General features: G+C 37.2%; 1 protein-coding gene across 3 annotated transcripts in view; it reads left to right on the top strand.

The window, feature by feature from the left end:
• The first annotated feature begins 1159 nt into the window (after window positions 1–1159).
• The window catches only part of ENDOV (endonuclease V), a 63035-nt gene continuing 38295 nt past the window's right edge, over window positions 1160–25899 (top strand). For 2 of the 3 annotated variants that reach the window (XM_051995420.1, XM_051995423.1), the window contains exons 1-7: window positions 1160–5035; window positions 8408–8579; window positions 16290–16424; window positions 17172–17211; window positions 21977–22089; window positions 24066–24134; window positions 24321–24449. In XM_051995420.1, the coding sequence (XP_051851380.1) occupies window positions 4980–5035; window positions 8408–8579; window positions 16290–16424; window positions 17172–17211; window positions 21977–22089; window positions 24066–24134; window positions 24321–24449 (714 nt within the window). In that variant the 5' untranslated portion in view covers window positions 1160–4979. The remainder of the gene's footprint in view (window positions 5036–8407; window positions 8580–16289; window positions 16425–17171; window positions 17212–21976; window positions 22090–24065; window positions 24135–24320; window positions 24450–25899) is intronic. The other variant, XM_051995421.1, reaches the window with a different exon arrangement.

Raw genomic sequence — 25899 nt, 5'->3', positions numbered from 1 at the left:
AAGCATTATATTCTTTTGAAGGTTGCAATAAATACATATACAAATACACATACACATACACACATACTCCAGAAGTTAAAAGAATAAAAACAAAATCAACAAATACAAGTTAAGGAGGGAGGACACTTAACCAGGGAAATTAGAAAAAAATCATATAAAAGTTGGTTATTGAGATTCCTTTTGAAGGAAAAGATAATTTTAAGAGGCAGAGGTGAGGAAGTGATTTCAGGCATGTGGGATGGCAAGAACGGAGACTGGGAGATAGATGAAATACTATGCATGAAGAACACAAAGAACCCAGTTTGATTTTGTGGCAGACTCAGAAAAGGCTGTATCCAGTAAGACTGGAAAGATAGATTGGGATCAGGTTTAAAAAGTGAAACAAGAATTTATTGATTATAAAAGTGAAAGAAGAATATGAATGTATTTTTATTTATTTAAGGTATGGGAGCTTTAAGAGGAGTTTGGCAAAGCTTCTGTAGGAATCATTTAGGAAGAATGAAAGATTTCCTTGTTGCAGTGAGGGTCCAATTGAAGTTGGGTAAATTGAATTTATAATATTTGTGTGAGCTCCTCTAGCTCCATTCAGTGACCACTGAGAAAGAATGGAAAAGGTTAATAATGAAAGTAATCCAAGGCTGGGTTCTGGCAAAAATGGGTGGCACTTCAATTTCTCACTTGGAATCAAAAAGGTTGGAACAGATTAAGATACGAGTTTACAAGCACTCAGATCTAGGGTGAAATGCTGACTCAATTAAGACAATAGCTCTCACATAAAAAGCAGCCTCGTGATGTACTGAAGAACAAAATGCACCTGAGAGACCTATATTTTAGTCCTCCTTACTCTGCTACTAAATATGAACCGTGGGTAACTGAATGTTTCTTGAACTATTTCCTCATCTGTAAAATGAGAAGGTTGGACCTAGCAGCTTTAATAGTGAATAATATTATGGTGCATAGTACAACATGCAGATTAATCTTCCTGACAGTCTTTATCTTGTAATTGATCTATTTAGGATATAATAGCTCCCTTTAAAATAACCTGTCATTAAATCCAGATTGTTTCATTTTGCTAATCTGGCCCCACTCATTTTTGATTCTGCTCCTTCAAACCAATTGCTGACACCATGGAATCAGAATTGGGAAGAATTCCTGATTCCACCTCATTTCTGAACATGGTCAGAGCTATTTCCACATCACTTGTGAACCAAGCAGTATCTTGTTTCTTGACAATTTCCATTAATTGAGAACTTAGCAGCTCTTAAAGTCAACCCATTTGGATAGTTGTAATTATGAGCTCTTTCCTGTTTTCCCATCTACTAGTGCCTTCTTTTCTAAGGGATTCTAATATTTATTTTCTGTGTACCTATTTATGTGCATATTGTTTTTCCCTTAAAGTTCCCTCATAAGCTTCTTCCTAAGTAAGGACGTTTTCGTTTTCATTTTGAGACAGTGCCTAACCAATCATACATAGGTGCTTCATAAATGCTTGTCATTTATGGCTTGCTTTCCAATCTTTTCACCTTTATAGTTGCTCTCTCCTTTACCCGCAATTATCAAGCCAGATTCCTTATTGTTGCCAATACATATCATGTTAATTCTCATTTCCATGTCTGTCTTCATGCTCTTATTTTCATTAAGAAATTGCCTCCTTTTACCTTTTCAAAGTCTGCTAACTCTGGCACAAGCTTTACCATCTTCTCTAACCATGTCAGCCTAGTGAGCATTCCTCTTCCCTACATTTTTATGGAACTTTATCAAACAGTTGGTGGTTATTTTGATCATGTCTGACTCTTTGGAACCCCATATGAAGTTTTCTTGGCAAAAATACTGGAGTGGTTTATCATTTCTTCCTCCAGCTAATTTTACAGATGAGGAAACTGAGACAAACAGGATTAAGTGATGCATTAAGTACTTTGTCCAATGAGCCACCTAGATACCCTGTTAAACAGTTTATCATTTAATTATCTAGATCGTGTATCATATCATATCAACTAGACTCAATTTCTTGGAAGAATATATCTACTTTTTCTTGGGCCCTTAGTGCTCTTAGCACTGTGCTGAGCACATAACAAATGTTCAGTAAATAGAACTACTTGATTTGGAATTGGAAAGAACTTTAGTATTCATATAATGAGACTCTTCTCCCCCAAAATGCATATGAGAAGACTGGTCCCAAAGGGTTTAATTTGTCTGTGGTTAGTCTGTAAATAGTACATCAGAATTCAGGTTTCACTCAGCAAATCTAGGGCTCTTGGCATTCATTACAACATACTGCCTGTTTGATCAATTTCTATCATTAGACATCATTGTGGGCGCCTAACTTTTAATGGAAATTTGCTTTCTTTGAAGTAAAAGTAGGGAAAGGAGACAATTAGAGAGGAAACCATATAAGATTGTCAAAGCCAGTGATGACTATTTTACTTCTGGGAACTTTTTTACCTTTGACTTGCACTACAAGAGCTGTGTGGTTGTCTGGTTTTTTTTTTTTTTTTTGTATGTGTGTGTGTGTGTTTGTTGTTGTTGTTGTTGTTTTTAACTTTTCCATTGTGCTTTCTTATTTTTGTTGGATACAAATAATAATTCTTTTTTTTCTCCAGGTTCAAGCTATGTCATTGAGTCTCAAATCTCATTGCATCAAACCAAGTTGTATATTGCCTCCAGAAGTAAATACAGTTCTTTATACTTTGCCCTAGCAAGGACAGCACACAAGGCAGGAGTTATATTAAATCTTCAGAGAAATTCATTTCCCCTTCCCTTTATACGAAATTTGTGTATGAATTATTTAATCTATATCATGGGTAATGGCATTGTTTGTTAGCTGATAGAACCATAAGTCATTTTCACTTCTCATTATCATGCCTGTATTTAAAAAGAAAATTCAGGCAACATCAGTTTGAAAACAGATTTCTCATTGTAAACTCCGGAGATAATGCAAACAATCCTTGCTAATAAGTAGATATGGTATCTAAGTTCAGTCTCACTTAAGGAGCTTTTATAAATAGGCAATGTTCTTTAGACACTAAGTGGCAAGTGTGACATTGCTCCATTCACATGGAGAAAACCTAATGGCTATATATAATCCACTCTAATTATAATTAACATTTATATTGCATTTTCTATTTTCTAAAAATTTCCCTAAATCATCAACTAACCCTTGCTGTATTTTGACATTATTAATTCCTACTTTACAGCTGGGAAAAACAAGTACAAAGAAAGTAAGTTAATTTGTTCCAAGTCAAAGTATCCAGTATGCTTCCCACAGCATAAAAAAAAGCACCCTACTCCAACTTGAACATAGTAAAAACTAGGAGTGGACAAAGGGGAAAGGGATTAAACAATTTAGTTTGCATGTGTGGAGGTGGAAATTAGAAAGTGGACTGGAAAGTTGTCTAATACATCTCTGGAGCTAAAGATTCAACAATTTGAAGCCACAAGTTTTCTGCTTGTTAATTGTATAGAATCCTAGTGGCCACCTAGTTCAGGTGTTCTAAACCTGAGGACCTGCTGGATAGATTTCATAGTGTCCAGTGAACTTCGACAGGAAACTAATTACATCTTTATTTTCACTAACCTCTAATTGAAATTTATTATTTCATTCCATTATGAATATAGGCAACAAACTGCAATGACTCAAAAAAGCTTAAAACTCCCTGATATAATTCAACCCTCTCATTTTACAGATGAGAAAATTGAACCTTTACAAGGGTAAATAATTTGTCCACGATCTACAGATAAGTGAACCCATCAATTCCAGAAGGATTTTCTACTATATCATGAAAAAAGCGAGGTTGAAGACTTGGAAGCTCTGCTTCTCATATCCAATTCATGTTGGGGTCAATAGTATTTGTGAAGTGCTTAGTACATGCATGGCACCTTTTCAGAGCTCTATAATGCTATTGGCTTTCCTTTTATTTCCAATTTATTCTGAATATAAATTTATACTTTTTTTTTTTTTTTTGCAAGGCAATTGGGGTTAAAGGACTCACCCAGGGTCACACAGCTGGTGTTAAGTGGTCGAATTTGAACTCAGGTTCTCTTAACTTAAGGGGCAGTCCCCTATCCAGCTGCTCCATCTACAGTTTCTTGTTGCTTCCTGCCCCTCCCCATTAGACTAAATTCTTTGAGAGTTGGGCATTGTTTAGCACAGTGCCTGGCACCTAGAAAATAAGTGCTTAATAAATGCTTCATTTGAATTAAATTGACAAGTAAAAAGAATGAAACAGCTCTTACTGGAAAGGAGTGTATAATCGAACGGGGAAGATTAAACTTTATATAAAAACATACAGCAGTAGTGTTATTTGGAATGGCTATCTGGGAGTATGGATACAGAGAGAAATTATGATAAAAAACTCATAAAATTTTATTTTAAAAAAACTACCCCAAATCCACACAGCATAAATATAAAATTAATTCAAATACATACTAAGTAGTTAAGTACTAGGTAGTCAGGAAGGAAAGGAGAAGGGAGAGGGAGGGAGGGAAAGAAAATGAGAGAAGAGAAGAAGGAAAAGGGAAGAAGAGGGAGGGAGACAAGAGAAGGAAGGAAGAAAGGAGAAGCAGGGACATAAAGTCGCTGTTGTCAAGGAACTGGAAGGGAACAAGAGAAAACAAAAAATGGCGACCTAGGAAGAGAACTGTTTCGGGAAGCTACGGGGAGGGGCCAACTGCCACAAAAGATAAAGTGACGGAAGTACGAGATCCGGAACTTCATAGCCAGAAAACTAGAGGCGGCCCACATAAGCACGCCCTCTATTCTTCCCCGCCTAATTCTGAGCTTTTCACGCCGAGTTACTAGCAGAGAAGGAAACAGGGTGGGGCTCTACGAGCCCTGGATAGAAGGTGGCGGATGGGGATTGCGCATGCCAGCCAGTCTGTGCAAAGAGCCCTGGGACGCCTGGCAAAAGAAAACCTCCCGGTGTGCACTATACCCTGCTGCCCCTGGAAGTGACGTCCCCGAAAGACGGTGAAGTAAGACCATGGCCCACGAGGCCCTTGGGTATCCGCAGCGGGAGACTCTGTCCCGCTGGGAAAGGTAACGATCCCCGTGATAATTGCTTCGCTGGTTTCCGATTTAACCGAATCCCACCCGGGCGAGGGGAAGTATCTCTAGCCTGTCAGGCTCTGGTTCCGATGGCAGCCTAGATATCTCTCATTTCTCCCTCCTCCCACTGTCGCATAGCCTCTGCGCGCACGCGCTGCCATTGGCCGCACTCCTGGGGGCGTTTCCCCGCCGCTTCGGTAGAATGAGCTAGTCCTACCTGTTTCTTGGAGCCCTTGACGGTCTCTTATATAAGTACCTCCTTCTATTTGCTGCTGGGCTTGGCTGAGAAGGGAAGGCAATAGCAGCGCTCCAGTGTGGCTTACTCTTCCCCTGCCCCCCTCCTAATAATAATAATAATAATGATAACAGTAATAGCTCGCATTGTGCTTTAAGGTTTGCAAAGAGCTTTCGTAAACGAGTTATCTTTATCACAACCTTAGGAGGAGGTGTTGTTATCCCCATTTTTACAGATGAGGAAACAAGGCAAACAAAGTCAAACAGCTGGTTTAAGTGTCTGAGGCTGAATTTAAACTCAGGTCTTCCTGATTCCAGGTCTAATTTCTCTATCCATTATGTCACCTATGTCTCTCAAAGGTCAGGATCCTCGTAGTTCCTTTTCCCTCAGGGCGGGGCGATTTGTCTGGTCCGGGGATTCCCCACAATAGATTGGGGTGGTTAAAATTCACAGACACCAAGAGTTGAAGGTAATTTAATATTATATGCATGTATGTGTGTCTCTACACCACTGATAAAGAGCCATTTGTAATAGGTAAAATTAATATACAAATATACATGTATATGTATATTGTACTTATATATGGAAAAATTATGTAGTATCCTGGATAGTTGTGTAACCTTTTGTAAGTAAACCTTTAATAAGCATCTATTATGTGTCAGGTGAATGTCAAACAGGATTTTGTATTTGATCCTGAAGATGAAAAGGATCTATTGGAGTTTATTGATTATGTAATGCCGAAGAAACTGAGCCAAGATAGAGATGAGAGAGTTTTTAGTATTTTATTAATTGGAGAGTATAATTGACTGGACAGGACTCTCATCTTAAAGTATCCAGTGACGAATGGTATAGACAAAGTCTTTATATACCTTTTTCAAACAAAGAAGGGGAAAGAAGTGGGGAAACTTCTTTACAGATCCATTTAGTTCTGTCAGGATGGGGGAAAGCTATAAATTCTTACTAAAAGCCAGAGTCAGGATGTTTGAATAAACAGAAGTAAAGCTGTCAATGAGGTATGGGGGATATTTTTGGAATATTTTAGAGGGGTAGTGTCATAAATTCTTGAGGGCAGAAGGAGTTAGGAGTCAGGAAATCTGATCTCCCCCTCATCTTGAGTCTCACATTGACAATTTATAACCTTAGAGCAAATGGTCCTCAGTCTTAATGGACCAGAGGTGGAGGTGGGGAGGCTTACAACTAAGAGGATTGAGACAGAACAGTTAAGTAAACTGAGGTAGAGTAATTCAGGGAAACTCAGTCAGGACAATAAGGGAAACTAGTGCAGGGAAACAGAACAGTTCAAAGAGACTGTGGCATAACAATTAGAGTGGGGGATCTGCTTCCTCATTTGTAAAATGGGGATAACAGTACTTAATTTTCTGGATTGTGAGATTCAAATGAAGTAGTATTTATAAAGTACTTAGCTTAGTTTATTGCTCTTAATAAGTGCTATACAGATACTTATTTCCTTCTCTTTCCTTCTGCCTTCCTTTCCCTTGAAGTTTGGTGTCACAGTGGATAGAGCACAGGCCTTGGAGTCAGGAAGACACTTATTAGTTGTATGACCCTGGGAGGAAATCCACTTAACCCCATTTGCCTTCACACAAACAAGGCCCAATCTGGCTGTATGACGGTGGGCAAATCTGGGTAACTTTTGAGTTGCTGTAAAGGTACATGCCTGTATTAATAGGGGAGGTTTTTTTTTTCCCCTTGTAGCAATAAAATCATAGTTCTAATCCTCATCCTTGTGTAATAATGGATAAACATATGAATAAAACATGTAATAAGTAGTTACTATGTATCAGGGACTGTATTAAATTCTGAAAATACAAAAACAAACTAGCAAAATAGTACACTCAAATTTATAGTCGAATGGGGGGAATTATAGGAGTGTTGGAAAGGGGAGGGGATGGTGGTGAGTGAAAGAGGTAATTAGAGTTCAAGCAAGAGAGAGAATAATGATAGCCAGTATTCTATATAAGCACTTTGCAAAACCTAAGGCTCTCTCTATATGCTAACTATAATCATCATTATAGGTTACATCTTGTCCTCACAACAATCTTGTGAGGTAGAGTGTTATTATCTCCATTGTACAGATTAGGAGATGAGAGAGCTTGAGAGTTGATCCTTAGTCACAGCTAATAAATGTCTGAGGCAGGATTCAAACTGGTCTTCCAGAGCCTAAGTCCAGTGCTCTATCTGCTGTGAATCCTAGATGCCTACTTTATATAGGATGACAGACATGACCCTGGGTGTTTGAGGTTGTTTTTTGTGTTATGGATCCTTTTTGGCAATTCCTTCTTAGAATAATGTTTTTAAATGCATAAAAATAATACAAAGGAAATCTATTCATTGTTCATCTAGTTTTCACAATCCAGTCACACAGTCTGTCTGTCTCTGTCTCTGTCTCTGTCTCTCTCTCTGTATCTCAATACCTAATTTACCAATTTACCTAATGCTTAGGACCTTAGTTTTTTCATTTGTAAAATAGCAGGTTAGACTAGCTGATTTCCAAGATCCTTTCTGGCTCTAAGTCTCTGTTCTCATGCTCTATACCAGAGATATTAGACATGAATATGGCCCACAGTACTCTGGAGTGAACTCTGCAAATCAGATTAAAATATAATTGGGGAATATTTAACAAAAAATCCAAAAATATAACAAAACATAGATAATGTTAATAAGTGACCAAATTGACATATGACTTGCAGGTATCGTTGTGTGCTATTTAGTACCTCCTCTTCCTTCCCTCTCCCTTTCTATTTCAATTTGTCACCACTGATCTGTGTCAACCCCCAGATTCTGTAGATGAGAAAACCGACACCAAACAAGATTGGCCATTTGTTCAGAGAGTCCTAGTTGGCAGAGTATGACTTCAAGCTTAGTTCTTCTGACTCAGTCTAGTGTTTTTCACTCACGATGAAAAGTTTCATTCTTAGACCTGGACACAAGTTTAGGACTTGAAATTATTTTTTAGACTGAAAGTAGGGATCCTTAGATGAATGAAGAAATTTTAGTTGATGTGTCAAGTTCCAAACATGAATGAAAGATTCTTCTATTGTTATTGTAAGAAATTGATTAGTATGGCCCATGGATCTAGTTCTATGTCTCTTTTTTAAATCCCACAGGGAGCAAGCAAGGCTGAAAACCAGTGTCATTGACTGGGATACAGAAGCATGGCAGAGAGATTCAGATTTTGCTGGTCTGCATCGGGTCGGGGGTGTTGATATATCCTTCATTAAAGGGGATGATGTCAGAGCCTGTGCCTCTTTAGTGGTGCTTAGCTACCCTGAGCTTGAGGTAAAATCTGGTTTGAATATCACTACAAATCTACAGTCTGAATTAGCATGTAACAAAGGGGCACACAGGAAAAAGGCCAGAGCAGCAGCAGAAAGAGTCTAACCATTTTAAAAAATTGAACCCTCCTCTTTCAAGATAGCAGGCATTGGAAGACAGTGAGCATGAGAACAACTTAGGCTGAGGGAGTTCTTTGTACTTTAATGTTAATGAACAGTATGTACATTATCAGGTAAAGCTATGGCATTGAATATTGAGAAGTAACTAGAAAATTGGCTTAGTGAGAAATCATTGTAAAATCTAAAGCTGGAAGTATTCTTAGCAATCTAGTACCTCTCTCTCCTTTTTATAGATGAAGCAGCTGAAATTTTAGGAGGATAAGTAAATTTTGCAGGGCCACATGAATTGTAAATTGAAGATCTAGAATTAAGATCCAATTCTCCTAACTCCAAATTCAGTTCTCTTTTTACCACATCTGAACCTTTGGGAATGAGAAATAGGGGGGCCTATGAGAAAAAACATTTATCAAAGCATATTAGAGTTGGCAAAAATCCTTCAACAGCGCACCTGAGAGATGGCTATCTAGTCTATGCTTAAAAGCTCCATTGGCACTTGTTCCCAATTGTGGATTCTTGAACACTACTAGTTCTGTTTTGATTTCCCTTTTTATTATTAGGACAATTAAAAACATAACTGAACTTGAGCATTTTCCTATACAAAGCAGAATAGAAAAAGTGCTGCATATGTACAGCTTGGTTTGTGTTTGGATAAAATAAAATGAAAACACCAGAAACCAAACCAGTACAAAATTCAATTCTGAGTGGGCAAGGCAGATTCAGGGGAGATTAAAAAAAAAAAAAGACAAGTGAGAGGTCCCCAGCAGGGAAAGTTAAATTCCAAATGTTCCATAGTCGTTCTAATAGTTCTGACTGCTGCTTTTTTTGAAATTGTACTATTTTTCTGGCTTTTTTTTTGGTCTCTTTTTATAGTATGCATCATTATAACCACCTCCTTACTTTCTCTCTTCCCCCAAAGCATTATTGTTGTTTTTAGATCACTCTTCAGAATTCTATTTGAGGTTTTCTTTAATGAAGATACTTGAGTGGTTGCTATTTCTTTTTCCAGCTCATTTTACAGATGAAGAAATTGAGGCAAATAGGGTTAAGTGACTTGCTCAGGGTTACACAGCTAGTAAGTATCTTGAGGCTGAATTTGAACTCGGGAAGTTTTCCTGGTTTCAAGACTAACACTCAATTTATGTGCCACCTTAGCTGCCCCTCCCTCCAAGCTTTACTTCATAACAAATGATAAGCATGTCATGCAAATATGTATAATCGTGTAAAATAAATACATAAATTGGTTGGGTTTAAAATAGTATATCTTATTCTACACCTCCAGGCCACCTCTCAAGAGGTGGGAAGCATAATTCATCATTACTTTTACTAAGTAGTGATTGGTCATTGTGCTGATCATGGTATTTCTGTCTTTTAACAGTCCTTTTCCCCTATATAATGTTGTAGAGATGTAAATTGTTCAGGTCATTTCACTCAGCATTGTTATAAATTTAATATTTTATTTTTTTCCCCCAATTACTTGTAAAAACAATTTTTAACATTTGTTTAAAAAAATGTTTTGAGTGTCAGATTCTCTCCTTTCCTTCCTTCCTGCCTCCTTCCTCGTTGGAAAAGCAAGCAATTTTATATAGCTTCTACATGTACAGTTATGAAAAACCATTTCCATGTTGGTCATGTTGTGAAAAAAAGCACAAACAAAAACCCACAGGAAAAATAAAGTATGCTTCTCTCTGCATTCAGATTCCATCAGCTTTTCTTTGGAGATAGATAGCATTTTTCATCTAGTCCTTTAGACTTGTTTTGCTGATTGTAAAGGAAATCCATTATATTTAACAAAAAAATTTCGTGGACCCCCTGAAAACCCTTGATCCCTTACCTAAGAATTCCTGTTCTTGATGAATTTTGTTATTATTTTCTCTTGCCACATATTGTAACCCTCTGGTAGTTTGATATGGCACAGAAATTATAAATTAATTTAGATAATATTATCATTTTTATTATTGATATAACACACTCATGAGCAATTAATATTTTTCTATTCCTGGCATAATTCCAGTTGAATAATGTTATATAATCTTTAAAAAAATGCTATTATAGCCTCTTTGCTAATATTTTAATATTTTTGCATTGATATCATTAGAGATATTGATCAGGACCATATTTATCTTATACAATGAGTTTGGTAGAATCTTTTATTTTTGCAACAATGTATGTAATATTGAATTAACTGTTCTTTGGACAATTATTATTGTATTTCTTTTGCTCCATCTTTTGTTACTACTCCTATTCCTACTACTCCCTAGTAGCTAGTTAGCTAGCATTTATATAGCATTTCAAGGTTTGCAAAGCTCTTTACAAATATTCTCATTTTATCCTTGCATTATAACCTTAGAAAGTAGCTGTCATTATCATCCACATTTTATATATATGTGGAAACAGACAAGAAAGACATTAAATGATTTGCTCAGGGTCACACATGTAGAAAATATTTGAGGCTGGAATTGAACTTAGTTTTTTCTGATTTGAGGTTCAGTGTTCAATCCATTGTACTATCTAGTTCCTTCGGTTTGATGGAAGTCATTTTAAAATACATTTTGGTTTTTTTGGTTCTGCTCATTTTGCTCCTTATTATTTTATGTAAGTCTTTCCATGTAAAATTTTCTAAGATGATTGGGCTCATCAGTTGGGGAATGGATAAACCAGTTATGGTATATGATTGTGATGGAAGACTCTAAACATTTATTAAATGCCTACTATGTGCCAGGCACTAAAGAAAGACAATAGATAATCCCTGTTCTCAAGGAGCTTACAATCTAATGGAGGAAATAATATACCAACAACTATGTACAGACAAGCTATATACAGAATAAATTAGAAATAATCAACATTTTCATTTAAGGGGGATCTAGGAAGGGTAATATGTTAGCTGGGACTTTAAGGAAGCTAGTGAAAACAAGAAGTGGAAATTCAGAAGAAGAAAATTCTAAGCATGACAGCCAATAAAAATGCCCATAGTTGGTAGATTATCTTGTTTGAAAAGAAGACTGCAAAAAGGCTGTCAAATTGGAGAACACAGGAAAGAGTAGTATTCTGAAAGCTTAGTATCTTAAGAATTGAGAATGATTGACAATATCAAGGGCCTCAAAGAGATCGAGAAGTATGAGTTTTGAGCAAAAATCATTAGATTATTAGTAACTTCAGAGATAGTTGTATGTTGGTTGGTGGTTCTTTCTCAAGAGGAACAAAATGACCTCATAATGCTCTGCTACAGGTTGGACACATAGTTCCTATGAGCTATTTCTAATTTTGCATATTTGAGTTTCTTCTGAGCTAATTCAATTCTGCTTTGCTCATAGAACACAGCACCTTTGATGAGGGCAAGCCATGATGAGCAGTCCTATGCCAGTGTTTCCTATGTCATACAATCAATTCCACAATTAAAAAAATTTTTTTTTAATTCCACAATTTTTAAGAGAGTTCTTGAAAGTGTCCTTTTATCATTTTTTCTGGGGAAAAAAAAAGAATTCAAATGGAAGCAATTTACTTTCCTACCTGGCGCTGGCATATTGTCCAAGTTTCACAGGCATACAACAATGGAATGAAACAAGGAAGGCTTTGTGCTTGGTCCTATGCTTTTTAACATGATGTTTTCAGTCATGATATTGAATGCCTTCAATGAGGACAAACATGTTATCAAAGACAGCTACCACACTGTAATAAAATCTTCAACTTGAAAAGGCTACAAGCCAAAACTAGAGTAGAGGAAGTGATGGTGCATGATTTTTTGTTTGCAGGTGATTGTGTGTCCTGTGAATTAAATGCGTCTCAGATTCAGAGGCTGGATTGAAAAAGGATAGTGTAGATGTCCCTTAGTTGGTGCTGAATAAATGCAACCTCTGAAGCCGAGGTGCTACAAAATATAGATCAATTCTTAGCCACATGTGCTAATTTTTGCCTAATAATTAACACCAAGAAAACACAGGTACTCCATGAGCCAGTACCATACCATCCATATGTGGCACCATCAGTATAGCAAATGGTAAAGTTTTGAATGCTGTAGATAAATTCACTTATCTTGGCAGTATATTTTTCAGGGATGTTCACATTGATAATCATGAGATAGATACATTCATTACCAAAGCTAGCTCAGGGTCTGAGAAGCTCCAAAGGAAAGCATGGGAAAGGAGAGGTATTAGACTGACCCCCAAACTGAAGGTCTACAGAGCCATTGTACTGAACTCATTGTATGCTTGTGAAATCTGGACACTATATCAATGCCATGCCAAGAAACTGAACCACTTCCTTTTGAATTATCCTGGGAAGATTCTGAAGATCACTTGGCAGGACACTGAGATCCTTTAAAAAAAATAATAATAGCTTTTTATTTTTCAAAATATGTACAAAGATAGTTTTCATCATCTACTCTTGCAAAACCTTGTGTTCCAAATTTTTCTTTGTCTCTTCCCCTCCCCTCCACTAAACAGCAAGTAATTCAATATAGGTTAAACATGTGCAATTCTTCGAAACATATTTCTACATTATATCCTACTGTACAAGAAAAATCAGACCAAAAGGGGAAAAAAAGAGAAAAAAGTAAACAACAACTGTGGTGTGCTCTTTTTTTGTATAATATGGTGATTCTCTCTGAGAGCAGGTTTCTTGGGGAGGTTCTCTGGAGGTAGCCTTAGTTTCAGTTCAGAGTAATAATCACCTCAAATACAGCCAAGTGTTAAAAGTTCAGATCTTTTATTACTTCCTCCAAAATAGCCTGGTTAGTTTTCTTGGTGGCCTATCTCCCTCCTTGGTTCCAAGAGCTCTTGCAGCTTCTCTGCCAGCTTCTGTTTCCAGCTCAACTCTGACTCCTGGCTTTTCAATCTCCAACTGATGCTCCCCTCTCAATCTTTTCAACTGAACTCTCCTGACTGAGCTCAGCTGTTTTTATACTCTTTTAGAGGTGTAAACTCAAGGGTTGACTCCTCCTCGGAGAGTGGGATTATAGGAAGTGTGAATTTGGATATCTCATACTGAATCCTAAAATCTCCCAAACGTGTGAACTGATGTATGAGCTAATGTGTGAACTTTCAAAGGTATTAACTTAAGCATTGTTTCTATCAGTATTAGTGACTTAATACCTTGTAAGGATTTGCTCTAATGTGTGAACCAATAAGCATTGTATCAATCCCATTGAGTTAACACTAGGATTCTAACAAACAACAACAAAAAAGGTGAAAATACTATATTGTGACCCACATTCAGTCTCCATAGTCCTCTCTCTAGATATGGATGGCTCTTTCCATCACAAGCCTATTGTTGAAAAGAGCCAAAAAGAAGTGATGTCATTTTGGTTTTCTTTGAGAATGAAGAATAACAACCAAGCAACCTCTTGGATATCTCAGATTTCTCTTAATACCTATCATTTCTTCTTTATGTTTGATGTTTCATTTTACTTATATTTTTGGTCTCAGTTTTTGGGTTGGGATTTTATATGAAGGAGTGGTATTCTGGTCAGTACTCAGCACATTGAATCAAATAGAGTGGGTTTTATTTAGCTTGTCTCCTTTGTAGTCTGAACTCTACAAGTCTGCCACTTCTGATGTAATGAGGTGGTTAGTACTAGGCACACCATCTACTTTATCTTCTGGTAACCCATTGTAGACTATGTGTCTCTGTTTTCTTCTTGCACAATCTTCAATTTAGTACTAGCAGCAGTATTACAATTTGTAGTTAGCTTTTAACACCCAGATTATATAGATGCCTACAAATATATCCAAGTTTTTAATATTCTAAAAAGTTCCCTTCTTTTTCTGGGCTATTCTCTTCCCTTTCACTATTATATTTATAGAGTTATCTACACTTGTGCTTCCTCACTATGCTCTTATTCCTCAACCTCCTGCAAATTGACTTTCAGCTCCACCATTTTATTGAAACTATTCTTTCCAAATTCATTAATGATCTTTCAGTTCCCAAAATCAAGAGCTTTTTTCTACTTTTATTAATGTATGCAGCATTTGATGCTGTTGGCAATCCTCTTTTTTATTTATTCCCTTCCTTTGGTTCCTATGACACTCTTTTCTACAGGTTCTAGGACTCCATCATTGATTCATCAACTTCTTCCATTTGCTAAAGCTCTGTCTTTCACCCTCTATTAAAGCTCTGTCCTTCACCCTCTATTTCTTTATACTCTACTTTGGTTTGTTCTCTCTCTCTCTCTCTCTCTCTCTCTCTCTCTCTCTCTCTCTCTCTCTCTCTCTCTATCTGCTGAGGCAGTTGGGGTTAAGTGACTTGCCCAGGGTCACACAGTTAGGAAGTGTGAAGTGTCTGAGACCAGATTTGAACTCAGGTCCTCCTGACTTCAGGGCTGGTGCTCTATCTACTGTGCCACCAAGCTGCCCCTTGGTGATCTCTTTACTCCTGTAGGTTCCACTAACACACATGCAGATGATTTCAAAATCAATATATCCACCTTCAATCTCTTTCCTGAACTACAGTCCCACATCTACAATTATCTGTTACAGATGTGATGTTATACAGTCCACCTCAAATGTTCACATGAGTCATTTGTGCCTGATCCACACTATAACTCGACTGTAACATAATGATGTCATTGTGGTCCTCTTTGAGAATGAAAGACCAACTAGGAGCCCCTCAAAATGTGTTGTCCAGAACTAAATGTATTACTCCCGGGGGTCTGACTAGACCCATCATCTCCTAGATCCTCCCATTAGATTTCTGGTTCCATGTCACAGTGTTGATTTCTATTGAATTTGTAGTCCACTAAAACCCTTGGGGTCTTTTTCATATAGAAGGCATCTGTCACTGCTCCCTTGTTGTATTTTCGTAAAAATGATTATGATGCATTTATCCTAAACAAATTTAATCTCATTAGATTCATCCTTATTATTCTAACTTGTTACTCCCTTCTACACACTCCATAATCTGACTTTGATATTCACTAGTTTATGAATAGACAAATCATTTAATCTTTCTAAAAATCAATTTCCTTTCCTGTAGAATCTGGATAATTATACTTGCTCTACTTACCTCATAGGGATGTCCTGAGCAAATTGCTTTGTGAACCTTGAAGTGCCTTATTAATTTAATCTCTAAATATAGTTTAAAATAACTTTCATTTTTTTCTCTGGCACTTTTCATAAAATTTGATTTATTCTGTGCTTTAGCCTTCCTCACACCACTCTCACAGGTTTTTATTACTGTTTTTGTATGTATCCTTTGTTATGTATCCATTCATGCTTCATCTTAAAACCTGAATTTATCAAAAAACTTTTTATCTACATGGTTTTCTTTATATACTTTTGCTTTTATTTTTCATTAGAATTGTGGAAAATTAGGTGTTACAGTAGATAAGAATGCTGGGCCTGGGTAAGTCACTAAACCCTGTTTGTCTCAGATTCCTGTAAGATGAGCTGGAGAAGGAAATAGAAAGCACTCTGGGATTTGTGCCAAGAAAACTGCAAATGGAGTCACGAACAGTTAGACATTACTGAAAAATGATTGAACAACAGAAATGTTCAGTAATTTCAGTTTTTAAAATCTATTCTTCCCCTCCTTCCTTAAAGTGCCCCAACCTAGCTACAGTGTTCAATGACTTCCTTAATTCACTTTTTTTCCCTAATGGCAGGTGTTATTTGAGGAATGCCGGATGGTTAACCTAACAGCTCCCTATGTGTCTGGTTTCTTGGCATTTCGGGAAGTCCCTTTTCTGGTGGATGCTATTCAGAGGCTACAGAAGAAGGATCACAGTCTCATGCCCCAAGTACTTCCTTTCTTTCTTTTAAAAAAAAATAATATTTTTACATGTAAAAATCACTTTTACCATTTTTTTTTAAATTTTGAGTTCTAAATTCTTTCCTCCCTTCTTTCTTTTCCTCCCTCCTCACTGAGAAAGTAAGCAATTTGTTATACATATGCAGTCATGCAAAACATATTTCCATGTTAGTCATGTTGTAAAGGAAAACATAACAGGTACCTCCTTTCTAAGAATGTTTACTCCTTTCCTTACTGGGGAGTGAAAAGATGTGGGGAGGGAACAGAAGGGATTGTCATTAAAAGATCTGTGCTTCTCCCTCCTTCCCCTCTCCATCCTCCACCCTCTGCCACTCTCCTTCCCCCGCCCTAAGTCTTTCTGATCCTAACCCGTGGAAGAGAAGAGAAAATTTTCCTTTGCTACTCTGTGGATCATGAGATGAGCCCTCCCGGCTTAGAACTCTTTCAATAGCAGTTCCACTAAGAATTAAATGGAAATTTGCTAGTGTGAACGGGAGCAGCTAGGTGGCACCTGGAGCCAAGAGGACCCTATTTCAAAATCTGGCCTCAGACACTCAACAGCTGCAAATTTGGAGATGAAAATTCTCCTGATAGAATGCTTGAGATGTGGAATAGCTAGGAATCTGCATAGTAGTTAAAATCTTTCCCATCCTGCTGCTACTGAAAACAGTATCTGAACAGAAGATGCTCTGGTGACTGTAGATCCTCCTATTTTGTTTTTTGTTTTTTTCCCTAGGTTCTTCTTGTGGATGGAAATGGGATACTCCATCACCGAGGTAATCCTAGAATCAGCAGAGAGGATTTGGGAAAGGGAATGGTGGAATAGGGAAGAGGTGGGGAAAATGTGACCATCTTCTTCACAGAAGAGCTCTGCCTCAATCTTTGAAAGTTACCTTCATTGTGAACCTTTTATCTGGCTCATGTCTTTAGCTCAGACAGTTTTTGGATACCAAAGTAGCAGCACATGCATATGGAGATGTCATATTCTTTTTCTTTACATTACTTTATGCCTTCCATGACTGCATATACATAGGCCCAAACAGATATGTTACATCCACAAATATTTATTAAACGTACTTCAGTAGTCTTCCGGGTAGATACCTTTATATGAGATAAATGGAGGAGGAAAAAAAATAAGGAAAGAAAATTGTGATCAGGAAAGCTTCATGGGAGGTAACCTTCAAACTGATCCTAATCTAATAGGCAGAGATAAGAAAATGTCGTCTAGATAAGGGAATAAACAAATAGAATGTCAGATTTGAGGGATAGCTGCTAGATCTGTTTGGCTAATCTACTGGAGGAGAGAAAAATGAAATAAAGCTGGAAAGGTTGGTACCATATTGAAAAGAGTTTTAAATGTTAGTGGGATTGATTATCTACTATATGTCTTGCTTTTTACAAATATTAAAACATTTAACCATCACAAAAATCCTGAGAGATGGGTGTTATTTTTATTTTATAGTTGAAAAAACTAAGGAAAAGGAGCAGCTAGATGGTGAAATGGATAAAAGTGCCAAGGCATGGAGTTAGGAAAACTCATCTTCCTGAGTTCAAATCAGACCACAGACCACAAATCAGACCACAGATTTGTGGCTCTGAGAAAGTCACTTAATGCTGTTTGCCTCAGTTTTCTCAATCTGTCCAATTGATGTGTCGCTCTTAGGGAGGATGGTGCTTTAACCCTTAAGCTACCTGGTCCTGGAAAGATTACAACAATGCTGGCTGGCAGATAACATTATCTGTTGGTCTGTAATAACAAAGTATCTGAGACAGTCTAAGCCATGGAATTCAATACTGGAGTGCAACTCCATCTCTAAGACCATTCCTCAGTTCTACTCTACATCTTGCTACTGGACCCAGATGCTGGAGGAGAAAGTGAGGCAAATGACCTTGCACAGCCTATCATGGCATCACCTCCTTTAGGTAACAATCCTCTTCCAGAAGGAAGCACAAACAATAAGCCATGGAATTCAATAATGGTTGCAACTTCCCCTCTACTACTCATCAAGTCTATCTTTAAGACATAAAATTAGCATATCAGTGACTTGAAGCATAGGATCTTTCTAAATTTTTCCTATAAAATTATCTTTTTGCTCCTGATTCTTTGCTAAATTCTCTAGGAACTTAGTTTGCTGTTGGCAGCATAATAAATCATTGCCCCTTAACTTGGAGATAAACTGAGTTTGTCAATTCATTTGCCATATTCTCAACACTGATCTGAGTTGTTGAGGTGTCTTCTGTCTGAACAAAATTAGCTGGAGAAGGAAATGACCAATCACTCCACTTATCTTTTCCAAAAAAACCCTAAATGGGATTGTGAAGAGTCAGACATAACTGAAATAACTGAACAACAAAAACTGAAGAAATCTCATATTAAAAAAAAAAAAAGATCTGTAGAAAAGAACAAGAAGAGAAAACAAGAATAATTGGACACCTGAAAACTATGACTTAAAAAAGAACCTTAATATGATAATAAAAAAGGATTCAAAAAATTGTTTTGAAGTAATAGGACAAAAGGAAAAAGTAGAAATAGAAAAAAAAATCTATCAGTCACTACCTGAAAAAGATCCTAAAAGGAAAACGGGAACAGCAACAACAATCAACCCGTCCCCCTCCCCCTCCAAACAATTCATATATGTTGGAGCTACAATTAAGAGTCACACAAGATCCATCAGTGGTTATAATAAGAGACTGTAGGACCTGGAACATATATCAAGAATCAAAAGAATCAAAATTGCAGCTGAAAATACTATGTTCAGAATAATTAAGTATATTTAATGAAAAAATGGACATTCAGCTGTTTCAGATTTTTAGAATTTTGTTGCAAGCAAATCTGAACTCATTATACAGTTTAACATATAAGAGACAACATCAAAGACTAATTTCAAGGAATTCAATGAGGACAAATTGTTTATGTAGATTAATGGAAGTAGGATAAGGTGTATTAATTAATGGAAAAGGGATACAGAGTAAAGGAAAGAGTAGGGGGAGAAGATTCTTTTTTTTTAATATTTTATTTTATTTTATAATAACTTTTTATTGACAGAACCCATGCCAGGGTAATTTTTTTTTACAACATTATCCCTTGCATTCACTTCTGTTCCGATTTTTCCCCTCCCTCCCTCCACCCCCTCCCCTAGATGGCAAGCAGTCCTATACATGTTAAATATGTTTCAGTATATCCTAGATACAATATATGTTTGCAGAACCGAACAGTTCTCTTGTTGCACAGGAAGAATTGGATTCAGAAGGTAAAAATAATCTGGGAAGAAAAACAAAAAATGCAAATAGTTTACATTCATTTCCCAGTGTTCTTTCTTTGGGTGTAGCTGCTTCTGTCCATCATTTATCAATTGAAACTGAGTTAGGTCTCTGTAAAAGAAATCCACTTCCATCAGAATACATCCTCATATAGTATCGTTGTTGAAGTGTATAATGATCTCCTGGGTCTGCTCATTTCACTCAGCATCAGTTCATGTAAGTCTCTCCAAGCCTCTCTGTATTCATCCTGCTGGTCATTTCTTACAGAACAATAATATTCCATAACATTCATATGCCACAATTTACCCAGCCATTCTCCAATTTATTTGTATCCATTCAATTTCCAGTTTCTAGCCACTACAAACAGGACTGCCACAAACATTTTGGCACATATAGGTCCCTTTCCTTTCTTTAGTATTTCTTTGGAATATAAGCCCAGAAGTAATACTGCTGGATCAAAGGGTATGCACAGTTTGATAACTTTTTGGGCATAATTCCAGATTGCTCTCCAGAATGGTTGGATTCATTCACAACTCCACCAACAATGCATCAGTGTCCCAGTTTTCCCGCATCAGGGGGAGAGGATTCTTATGATGGGGGGTGTGGGGTGTTAAGTAATAGCAAGGCAAGTTAGTGGATAAGAGTAATGCAGAAGAGTTAGCAAGGACAGAAAATGAGATAATGCACATAGATGTATGAATGTGTGTGTGTGTGTGTATGTGTGTATGTGTGTGTGTGTGTTGTATCCATGTTTAACTGTAGCCTGCTGTATCCATGTTTAACTATAGCCTGCGGGGGGAAGTAGGAGAGAGAAAAGAAGAAAAAAAGAATTATGTAAAAAGTGTATAGTAAAGAACAAAAGAAAATCTACAAGGAAGCAAAGAAAAGATGGACAGTTTTGAATACAATATTATTATATATGCTTTCTTGACATGCAAATGTCCTCTTATATGTTCTGCTGTGAATATGGCAATATTTATTTTTTTCTATTTAAGTTTTAAATTTAAAAAAATGTTTTCATACACACACACACACACAAAACCCTGAGGAAAACAGGTTAAGTAATTTGTTCAAGGTCACATAGCTAATAAGTGTATTTAAACTCAGGTCTACCTGACTTTAGCCTTAGCACTGGATATGGCAGTCAAAAAAGATAAATATACTTTTAGATTGCATTAAGAGATATATTCAGGATTAAGGAAGTGATATTTCTGTTCTTTGCTTTGGTCAGATCATATCTGGAATATTTTGTTCAATTCTGAATACCACATTTTGGAAAGAACTGATAAATGAAAGTCTCTAGGATAGGTAAAATATAAAGAAGTTCATAAGAAGAAAGAAGTAACCTCTACAGAAAAAGATGGGAGTTGGTGAGAGGTGATGGAATAAGCATGTTCCAGGAAAAAAAAAAGGGGGAAGAGCATTGGTAATTAGCTTTTGAAATCCTAATTTTTCCTTTAAGTCTTAATGTTTAAAGAGAGAGTTGACAAAAGATGGAGTGAATTTTTGGGATAGTGACGAAGAAACCGAAGAAATTTGTATCAGATAATTTAGGAAACTTTTATCAGATCATCACAGTCTCCTCAATGACTCCCCAATGAAATAAGAATTAAAGTTATTTGGAGAGTGATAGGTACAGAAAATGGTGATTTAAGAATAATATGAAAAGTGTGTAACATCTGATATGGAGAATTCTTCAGGGGGCCACCTAGAAATGAATTAGTGGTCACTAAGAAATTCAAGTCCACTTGATGCTAATGCAAATTTATAATAAATCATTCTGATTTCATGATTTTCTTTAGTAATACTTGCAATCCAGGAGCAAGAACAGAGAAAGTAGGATTTTCTTTGAAGTGGGAATTGGCATGACAAACTTATCAGGGGAAATGGTTGAAAGGCTTCTAGGATTCTAATAAAAACATTGTAGATGTCAGAAAATCCTAAACATGACATCTAATCCTCTTCCTCTTCTGTCCCTTTCTCTTCTATTAGGCTATGTTGTTCTTTAGCCTCCATCCTTAATGAACAGCTTAATATTGATCTTCTTTACTCTTAGTGTGAGTGTACCAAGGGTCAACTTAAAATAGTATTTAGGAACCTATTACATAATCAATAAGCTTCTATTTATGTCTCTCAATTCTGTTTTCTTAATAAAATTCTCAGGTATCTTGGATTTGTTTTTGACTACTAAGTCATCTTTTCCCTTCTCATAGCGAATTTGTTTACTGCTCTCATTTGCCATTCCTACCTCATGTCTCTTTTCTTTGTTTCATTTGCTAGGATTTGGAGTGGCCTGTCACATTGGTATCCTTACAAATCTGCCTTGTATTGGAGTGGCTAAAAAACTCCTCCAGGTAGATGGGCTGAAGAATAATGATTTACACAAAGAAAAGGTAAGAACCAAGGACATATTAGGATGAGAAAGTAACTCAGAGTGGTACCATCTGAGATTCTCAAGTAGGAACTATGTTATTGGGAGCTGGAGAAAGTGCAGAAAAATTACATAGTATTATAGAATGGGGAACTCTGGGGTTTTGCTATCTTATCCTTTGCTGTCTTATTGCCTTAGAAATTATCAAGTCCAGGCCCAGAAAGGGCCTTGCCCAACGTCAATGAACTAGCCTGAGACAAAGCTGGGCCTTAAGCCTCAGACACACCCCCTCCCCCTACCTTTTCACTCCCCAGTGAGGAAAGGAGTAAACATTCTTAGAAAGGAGGTACCTGTTATGTTTTCCTTTACAACATGACTAACATGGAAATATGTTTTGCATGACTGCATATGTATAACAAATTGCTTACTTTCTCAGCTATCTCAAACCAGCTCTCTTCTCATCTCTCTCAGTGGTCTCTCAGACAGCGTAGTCTTAGAGAATGCTCTTGCCTCCTAACCCAGGTATTTCTGTGAAGCGGGTCCTGGCCACCAGGATCTCCGGAGTAAGGTTATATGTTAGCTGCTCCACTAGGTCCTGGTGATATAGAGACATAAATGAAATAATCTCTGCCTCCAAGAAATTTGCCTTTTGTTAGGGGAGAATACACATACACATACACACACACATTTATATATATATATAATATATGCAAATAAGTGGTAGACCTGGGACTTAAACCCAAGTCTTCTAACTCCAAATGGAGCCTACTTTCTGTTGTCCTCAAGAAGGACTTGAGCTGAATCTTGAAGGAAACAGGATTGTAGAGGTGAGGAGGGAGTGCCTCTTAAGTGTAGAGTGCAGGCAGTATGGAGGCCAGGAGAGGGGGGGATTCACTGTGATATGGTAAGGAATGGCAAAAAAGCCAGCGGGATGGGTCTGGAGAAGTAGCTTGGGGCTAAATGGCAAAGTGAAGTGGGAGAGCAGCATGGTCAAAGATGAACTTTAGGGTAAACCCTTTGGCAGCTGTATTGAGTGTGGATCGGAGAAAGAAGAGACAGCAATAAGGAGGACACTGTAAAAAGACTGAGGGAAAGATTTTGAAGGCCTGGACTAAGTTCTTGGGCATGTGAGTAGAAGAGAGAAGAGAGGTTGTGGAGATGGAATTGACAAGGTTTGATGACTGAATGAGAGGTGGTAGAATGAGGGAGGGGAAGGAATCAAGGATGACCCCAAGGCTGTGGCTGATATAACTGGAAGGATGTCTGATAGTGCTCTTTGAAGGAAACCTGAAAGTTCAGAAGTGCAATAGGTTTGAGGGAAAGATTATAACGAGTTCTGTTGGGTTATGATTGAAATATCTATTGGACATTCAGTTTGAAATGTCCAATGAGTAGTTGGTGATACAGGACTAAAAATCAGGAGGAAGGTTGGGGTTGAATCTAAGTGTCACCTCAGAAAGAGACAGTTAAATGCTGAGGAATTCAAGTAAGAGAACAGGACAGAGTTTTGGGATATATCCCTAGTTAGAGATATGATAGGTATTAATCCAGCAAGAGATTGAGGGATATTCAGCTAGGTGGGAGGAAAACAAAAGGCTAAATGTGACAGTGATTCATAGAAGAGAGGGTTAATTTGGTTAACATTGGTTAACAGTGTTCAATGCTATAGAGAGGTCAAGAAAAGAAGACTGAGAAAAAAATCCTATTGGACTTAGTAGTTAAATGATCATTAAAAACTTCAGAGAGAACAATTTCTGTTGAATAAATGTAGAACTTGAGAATGCAAATCAAGATATTTTGACCAGGACTAGATAAGATGTTATTTCTTGCCTAGGAGTAATTTTGATGATTTAAAAATTATGCTAAGTAATTCTTTACTATTTATTTTTAATGTAATTTTAATTTAAGTAATTTAAATTACTTCTCTTTCTCAGTTCAATCCATTTTAAACCTACTTCAACCAACTTCTTTCCACAATTTTTTGTCCTTGTGTTCCAGATTCAGCAACTAAAGCTAGGAGGAGATACCTTTCCTCTGGTGGCTGACTCAGGTACCATCTTGGGAATGGTGAGTCAATTGGAGTGCCTTCTCCCAAGCTAGGACCCCTTCCTCTGAGATAATATTTGGTATCGAAGCTTTCCAAATCAGAGAGCTACAAAAGATTGATTGGTGAAGGAAACTTTGTGTATTTTCACCTCAGAAGAAAGCATCTCTTTTCTTCTCAGTAGCCCAATCTTTCCTTCCATCTCCTAGGCTTTAAAGAGTCACAACAAGAGCACCAAACCTTTGTATGTCTCTGTGGGTCACAAGGTGAGTCTGGGGACTGCAATCCGCCTGATCCAAGCCTGCTGCAGATATCGGATTCCAGAGCCTATTCGTCAGGTGAGAAGGAGCCAAAAGGAGGTAATGATTAAAGGGAGAAAAAGCAGGACAGGAGATTCAGTGTTTATTTAGTGGAATTGAATTGTCAAGCTTATAGAACAAGGCCGACAACTGAATTCCTAGAATTAGAATGTGTGCATAGGGGATAGGGTGGCTGGGGAGAAGCAGAAGAGAATTACAGTTCCTAAAGTCACCATAGAGCTGATAGCAGGACTAGGACTTTAAGTCTGGCTTAGGATTTCAAGATCTAGAGAGAGTCTTACTTGTGCCTCTGCCCTCAGTATATATGAATGAAGGAATGAGTGAATGAATGAATGAAAAAACATTTATTAAGTATTTGCATTTTGCTAAACCTGCTAGGAATAAAAACACAAAAGCAGGCTGTCATTGTCTTCAAGGAGCCTGTATTATAATGGAAAGATGTGTTAGGGAGTGATGGCTAAGAAGGGATACCCTAAAAGTTACCAAGATAGTAAGCAGGATCAGCCAGACTCCTTTCAGGAACAAGGACAGCATTGATTTCAAGTTGTCAAGTAAAGAAGCATTTATTAAGTGCCTCCTATGTGCCAGTTAGATAGCACAGTAAATAGAGTGACTGTCAGGCCTGGAATCAGGAAGACACATCTTCATGAATTCAGATATGGCCACAGATACTTAACAGCTAAGCTTGGGCTAGTAACTTAATCTTATTTGCCTGAGTTTCCTCATCAGTGAAAATGAACTGAAGAATGAAATGGCAAAATATTCTAGTATCTTTGCCAAGAAAACCCTAAATAGAGTCACAAAGAGTTGGACAGGACTGAAATGGCTGGACGACAACAAAATGTTCCTGATATTTTGCTAAACCCTGAGGATACAAAGAAAGGCAAAAGACAGTTTCTGTCTCCAGGAATTTACAATCTGATGGAGAAAAATCGTACATATTTACAAACACATTATATACAGGATAAATTGGAGATAGTCTGAGAGGGAAGGAAAGATTCCTTGCAGAAAGTTTGATTTTAACAAAGATTTGAAGGAAGCCAAGAGGCAAAGATGATGAAGGAGACAGTTCCAAGAATGGGGGACAGCCATTAAAAAGGTGTGGGGTTCAGAGCTGGAGGGTCATGTTTGATGAACAGAAAGGAGGTTGGTGTCACTGAATCAGAATATATGAAGAAGAGTAAAATGTTGTTGTTTGTTTTTTTATTTTTGAAGAGGACTATTGACATCATGGGGTGATGACCTGACTTGTGCATAAATTGAATTTAAGTAAGGCAGGGCTACACAAATTCATTGGCTTCACTTTCTTCCAGAGTTATTGGAGTTCAATGGCAAGAGGTCAGGAGGACTGGCCATGGCCCAGCAGGCAGGGAGAAAAGACCTCGATTGTGAAAAGCTTTAAACCTAACCATTTTACATTTGACCTTGGAGGTAGAAGAAAGTCACTGGATTAAAATTATTATTATTA

Source organism: Antechinus flavipes, chromosome 4 (genome assembly GCF_016432865.1).
Source record: "Antechinus flavipes isolate AdamAnt ecotype Samford, QLD, Australia chromosome 4, AdamAnt_v2, whole genome shotgun sequence".
Taxonomy (NCBI): domain Eukaryota; kingdom Metazoa; phylum Chordata; class Mammalia; order Dasyuromorphia; family Dasyuridae; genus Antechinus; species Antechinus flavipes.
This window is presented reverse-complemented; position numbering and strand designations above follow the sequence as displayed.